This window comes from Maylandia zebra, linkage group LG5, assembly GCF_041146795.1.
Source record: "Maylandia zebra isolate NMK-2024a linkage group LG5, Mzebra_GT3a, whole genome shotgun sequence".
NCBI classification, from domain to species: Eukaryota; Metazoa; Chordata; class Actinopteri; order Cichliformes; family Cichlidae; genus Maylandia; species Maylandia zebra.
Window position 1 is genome coordinate 15,698,921 of NC_135171.1, and position 6,188 is coordinate 15,705,108.

A 6,188-nucleotide genomic window follows, 5' to 3' on the forward strand; every position below is an offset into this window, starting at 1 on the left:
TAGAAAGTATGCTGTTGTTATTAACAAAAATTATTAAAAGATAAAAAAAGAAAGTTTGCTGCAGGTTGAATGCTTAGTGTGTGTCAGTTGATTTGCATCAATCTTGAGGACATGAAATGAGGTGAACAGGCAGGTGCACAGCCTTCTCTTTACATAATTCTCTGTGTATGTAAAGGTCAGTGGTTTAATGAGAGGACTGCCGAGGTCAGGGGAGCCAGAGGGCTCCACCTCTCTGACAGGCCACATAACTCCAAACCTGCTGTTAGCATGCTAATCCTTGCACAAGCTCCATGAGCACTGCCTCCTTTGGCTTGGTCAGACCATCTCTCAGTGTGACTAACTGGCTCCCCGCTCGGCCATAAGCCAGCCCCCATCTGACAGTCCCCTCCAATAATAATGGACAACAGAGGCAGCACTGGTTTGACAACGGTCCTCGTGACAAATTAGACTCACTGTACTCCTCATTCTGGCTCCGCCTCTCGATTTCTTCTTGTTGCTTGGCAGTTCTGGGCTCTGCCAGGGCAGTGGGCGCGGTATGGCACCGGTTGTTGAGTTTACTTTGGTATGAAGTGCCTTCCTCTACGACACATGCTGCCTTTCTCCCTGACGAAACACTCGAAATCGATGCATCTTCATAAATTTGGAGCACAATGTGAGACCTGAGCGTGCATTCTGAACGGCGCTGAGTGGAACACGGGCCAAGGAGACAAGGAGCACATAAACATACACACTCACTCACACAGTCATCCAAAACTGAATGCGAAAGGAGGAGAGGGAAGGATCCCACAGAGAGGATGATGCAACCGGAGTGAAATTTTTCGGCCGGAACGCATGCTGCATTAACGCAGACCTGCAGGACGAAAACACACACCCGTACTTCGTTCTTTTTCTTGTTCAAAGCTAAATTTGGTTTTATTGCCCCATTTTTTAAAAATAAAAATAAATAAATAATTTTTTTTTGCATCCAACAACCTGTAACATACAATTTCCTGAAAAAAAAAAAGATCCTTTCATGTTACTGGCATCATGACTTTCTGGCCTCACTGAGAATGATAAGCCAAATGAGCTGTTCTGTTCTAAATCTGCTTGCCTGACAGATTCAGGTGAAAGAGCTATAATATCTAAAGTGAGGGAATTCGAGAGAACCATAACTCCCTTTATGACCTGCACAGATTATAGTCCCCATCTGCAGCATAAGGCATCTGCAGTATGGGTAAATTTAAACAAGATTACAGTCGGTCATTACACTACATCTCTGCTTATTTGATTTCAATCATATTCCATCGTAAATATTCAAATAAATTTCTGCAGTATTGATGGACTTATAAAATGGTTTAACAGCCAATCCATTTCTTTTCATTGGGTTAGTAGTGTCTTGTGTAAGTTGAGAAAGCCTTATGAAAGGGTGTAGTCTCGGCCAAAGACCTGTGGCGCCTCGCTTACATCACTTCCCAGGTCAAAACGGACAATTTGGCCCAACTCTAAATGAGTTTTCAACACCTGCCTTGACTTTGAGCAACTCTCCAGCTTTGTAACTACTTTAACTGTCGGAGCCTATGGCGAGAGCCGCTGCTAATGTATTTAGTTTGACCAAGGACAAATATATTACTCACATTAAATAAGCACCAAATGAAACAATGGCCCTAAAACAAACTTGGTGACAGTTGTGTTTGCTAAGAGGAAAGAAAGATGCTGACAATAAAGGTTTGCCAAGAAATACAATGCTGCGTGATGATGTGACAACAGTAAACAGTAGATAACACCTTTGGTTATTAAATGTGCTCCCCCGTATCATCACAGCTCAATTGCCCCAGTGATTATTACACGAAATCAGGTTGATGAATAGTGCTAGCAATCACATCTACACCTGCTCTTCTTGAATGGATCTCCACCTCCCATGCAGCATTGCCAGAGAAAAGAGAAAGGGTTGGCTCTTTGTGCTCGCCGTCCCGTTGTGCTTGGTAGCAGCAACAGCAGCAGCAGCAGCAGCCGGTGACCATTATAAATGGCCTCTATTAGCATGGCTGAGTCGCAGAGGGGAGAGAAATAAAATCATTGGGAGAATGTAGGCCTGCACTGGTGTCCCTGCACCCGCTACCAAGCTCTGTCGACCTCCGTCCCAAGCTTCCCTCCTCCCCTCCATTCCAAGGGGACACAATCCTAAAGACTAGATTACTAATGATACATGGGGTCATTATGGGGAGGGTTATGGCAATAGTATCACAGGCACAGCTGACAATAGCAATAAGAGGGGTAGCTTTCTTCAGCGGTAGCATTACCATAGCAAAGGCTGTTCTTTATGCCTGTTGATGTATAGCAGAAAAGGATGAGGGTCTTTTATTTCCTGCCATAGCAGAAAAAGCTGTGTATTATCTCCCTGAAAACCATGCTTAGGTCTTTGTTAAAATGCCATGTCTCTGTGAGTAACGTTAAATGAACACAAAAGTATCCCCAGACAAGGCATTACCATGTTAACAATAACAGTTACCAGCTACGTGCTACATGGAAAAGCAGAGGTAGAACAAAATTGTAAAGTAAATGGCAGTCGATCATCTACAATCTGTGGTTCAAGCTGGGGCTTTGTACTACCACAACCATTACAGAACAAGATGCACTGTCACTGAACACACAAGGTGTCAGTGCATAAAGTGAAGAGAAAAGAAGAGCGAAGGAAGGGAAGGAATGAATGGAATCAAGCAGAGTTAATGAAAAGGAGAAAAGATGGAAGAGGACTTTTCTGCTGGACAGTTCTATAGACTTCACTCCACTGGAGCATTTCACACCTTAAAGGGTCATCATGCCCTCAGCTTGATGCTCTCTATTCTGTAAGAGGACAAATGCAAACAGTCTGAAGAAACTGAAAGGAAAGGGGAGAGCCACACATATGCGGAAAAGCTGACAGGGAAGCGTAGCAGCTTGAAAGCCAGTTCAAATGTGTTCATACATAAAACTGCTATCAAATTCGTTCACATGGATTAATTTCACTTTCATTTCTGCAGATCAGTAATGGTGATCTCTTTAGAAAACAGGTTCTTCGTATATATATTTTAATATTTGCGAACTGCATTTATCTTCCTGTGATGGCTTACTGTACCTAGTTCATGCGATATTGTGCAGTGTTCAATAAGCCCAGTGCGACGACAGTCGGTCACTTTGCCCGTTATCCGTGGGATGTACTGTCTTTTACTGCTAATTTGGGCATCTTCTACGGAAACCTCAGGGTGCGGGGGAAACGCGGCCTTCAAACAGCTCGCAGTGAGCCAGTGAGCTGGTAAGCCAAGGAGTAGCTGGTGCCTCGAGCTAGTTAAAATATGAGCACAGCGGGGGCTCGCTAATGAAAGCGGGGGCTCAGCCTGGGAAGCAGGACCGTATATCGCAGTTAGGAGACAGTTCTTAGAATCAGCTGGCGAGCCATGCCTATAGTTCTGGGGCCACTAGTGATTAACCGTCCAACAGGGAGTCTCTACTACAGCTGGGCTATTAATAAAAGATACACCCCCCTCCTCCTCCTCCTCCTCTTCTCCTGCCTCTTTGGTTCCCTCAATGTCTGCACACACTCTCTGTCCTCTGGAATTTATTTGTATATCATAATCATTTCCTGACACATGGTGGATGTCACACATTGTTTGCACGAGGCAAAGGTTCAGGGTGGGGGGTGATGGCTTAAAAGGCAAAGGAGAGGGGTCCTGAAAAGTGGCAGCTTACTTTTCACCCTGCGATGTGTCCTGCAGGTATAGCAGATCAATTTGTGACCTCTCACTAGATGGTGATTTCCACAGAATGACTATTCCCGTGAGAGTAGAAAATAAAATGCAAGGGTAAGGCACCATCATTCATGCTGGAGCACTTCAATTCTTTATATTACACCAGAAGGGCATATAACACTGTTGCATCAAAAGTTTATGATGATTCACTGTCGTCAATTCTATAACAAAGGCAACCCTGACAGGGTCAGTCATTGTTGGTACAGAAAAAGCTATTAAGGCAGTATTTGATTAGAATATTTCAAAACTGGTTAAAATAATACCTCTATATGCAATCACCACTTTAGTGCGATTTCTTCTTTTTATTTTTATTTTTAAGAGGGAATCACTTCGATCACCCAAACCTGAAACACTGACAAAGGCTTAAATGCTGCACAAAATTACAACATGCTCATAGTCCTTCCACTGTTGCACACGTTCGTGTACATGTGCACGCGCACACCCTCCCTCACTCACTCCCTTCCTCCCCCGCCAACTCATCACAACCCCCACCCAACTACCCCCCAACACACACACACACTGAGCGACTTACAGAATGTATTGCTTTGAGGCAATCAAACAGCCTCCCTGCTATTGCAACGTGAAAACACCAGGTTAATAATCAGGATTCAGCAGAGTGAATGAAAGCACGTTTACAACCGCTGGACTAGATGTGTGAATACTCCCGTGCACACTATAGGAACATTGGTCCTCCTAAAAATCACCCCCCACACATATTCATGCCGTCGTGACTCCCGATTCGTGACACTCTTATGCTTGCATATGTGTGTTTAATAGGGTAGAAAATGAAGCACTGATTTTGGGAGCCAGTGACAAGTCAGACGCTGGAAATAATGTCCCCCTCTACGTGCCACAAATGAAACAAAATGCGAATAAACATGCAGAAAAGTAATTCAAGCTCCAGCACTATAGAAACAATTGGCCAACAATTGCGCTGCTCTACCTATTAAATCCCGCATGATTCAGGCGCCCCGCTCTCACCAAACGTGTGACAGATTTCACTCTGGCAAAAACAAATAGAGCCATAGGTGTCGCGGGGAATATGGGCATAACCCACCTTTGTGCATGCCCGTGAAGCGGTCTTTGAGCACAGTGAGCTCGTAGATTTTGCCGAACTCCTCGAAGAGGGGCCGGAGGTCCTTCTCATCCAGGTTGCGGGGGATCTGACCGATGAAGAGTTTGATGGCATCGTGGTCCTTCATGGGGATGGTGGCCGGGCATCCCGCCGGGCTGTGGCTGTGGTTTAATCCGTTCACGAGCCCGTTCGTGCTGGCGGAGACCACACCAACACCGTGCACCGTGCCGTCCACCTGCCCGTTGGTTAAAGTTGCCATCTTCGGACCGGCCAGTGAGTTGGGATGGGTACAACAGCAGCAGATGGTAATGGTGGAGTCTCGTTTTACGTTGGAAAAAAGCTGGTGGAAGTCTTGGTCAAAATTTGGTTCCGAGACCAAGCCGTACCAGGGATGGTTCCGCTCTCGTCCTATCAAAGCCAGTATTTACAATGATTTGAAAACACATGAAGCATTTGGCGAAGACGCATATCAAAAGCGCGCAGTGCCGTTGGTCCCGGTGGAGGCTTTGATTCCTTATATTTATGTCCTAACCAATAACTCGTTCATTGATTTCATAAAAGAGAGAGAGAAAGAGAGGGAAGAAGAAGGGGGAGGGAGAGAGAGAAGAGAGAGAGAGGGAGAGAGACCAAGAGCGTTCACTGTCTATTTACACCCACGTTCCTTCGTCCCAGCTTCTTGGCACCCTTTTATTTTTTTTGCATTGAGGAGTCTGTAAGGGTGTCTTCTCGGTTTAAACGAACAGGGTCGGTTCGATCTCTGCCAGAACAGAGGGGAGGTTAGAATAAAGGGGGGGCTTTAAACTCGGCATATATAAACCCAGCATATTTCTGTCCCCCCCCCCCCCCCCCCCCCCCCTTTTCTTCGGCAAGTAGACAATGGTACATTCCACCGAGGGGAGAGGGTCTATAAATAGAGAGATATAGAGAATACGGTCCTTTGTGCTCCTACTCAGAGCAAATAACTACACTTTCAAGAACTTAAGAATGCAATACTTGGGTGACTGACAAACACTCACACACGCAGATACACACAGACAAAGACTCTCTCTCACACACAGTTTTTATCAGGAGTAATAAGCCGTACAGCTATTTTCAGAAATGTACCTACTATTAAGTGAAAATAAACATTGACCACAAATTGATGGTGTCTGCGGTTAATCGGAGGTTTATTTATTGTTTTATGTGCTTAAGTCACTCTGCATATCCTTCATCCACCTTCCTCATCCTCGACGGCAGCAGCAGCGAGTCGCTGCATCCTCGCTTCGCTCCAGGACGGTGGACAGCTCCGTGGTGCTGAAACACAGCCTTACAGGCGAAGCTCAAAAATACACGAATGGAGAATTCCTCGC

General features: G+C 45.4%; 1 protein-coding gene across 10 annotated transcripts in view; it reads right to left on the reverse strand.

Annotated features, from left to right (window-relative positions):
• The window catches only part of celf4 (CUGBP, Elav-like family member 4), a 91,802-nt gene extending 86,254 nt beyond the window's left edge, over positions 1-5,548 (reverse strand). For 7 of the 10 annotated variants that reach the window (XM_014407984.4, XM_023152517.3, XM_014407983.4 and 4 more), the window contains exon 1: positions 4,822-5,547. In XM_014407984.4, coding sequence (XP_014263470.1) covers positions 4,822-5,098 — 277 coding nt within the window. In that variant the 5' untranslated portion in view covers positions 5,099-5,547. Of the gene's footprint in view, positions 1-4,821 lie in introns of all 10 variants that reach the window. The other 3 variants (XM_023152518.3, XM_076883854.1, XM_076883855.1) reach the window with 1 other exon arrangement.
• Between the last annotated feature and the right edge of the window lie 640 nt (positions 5,549-6,188).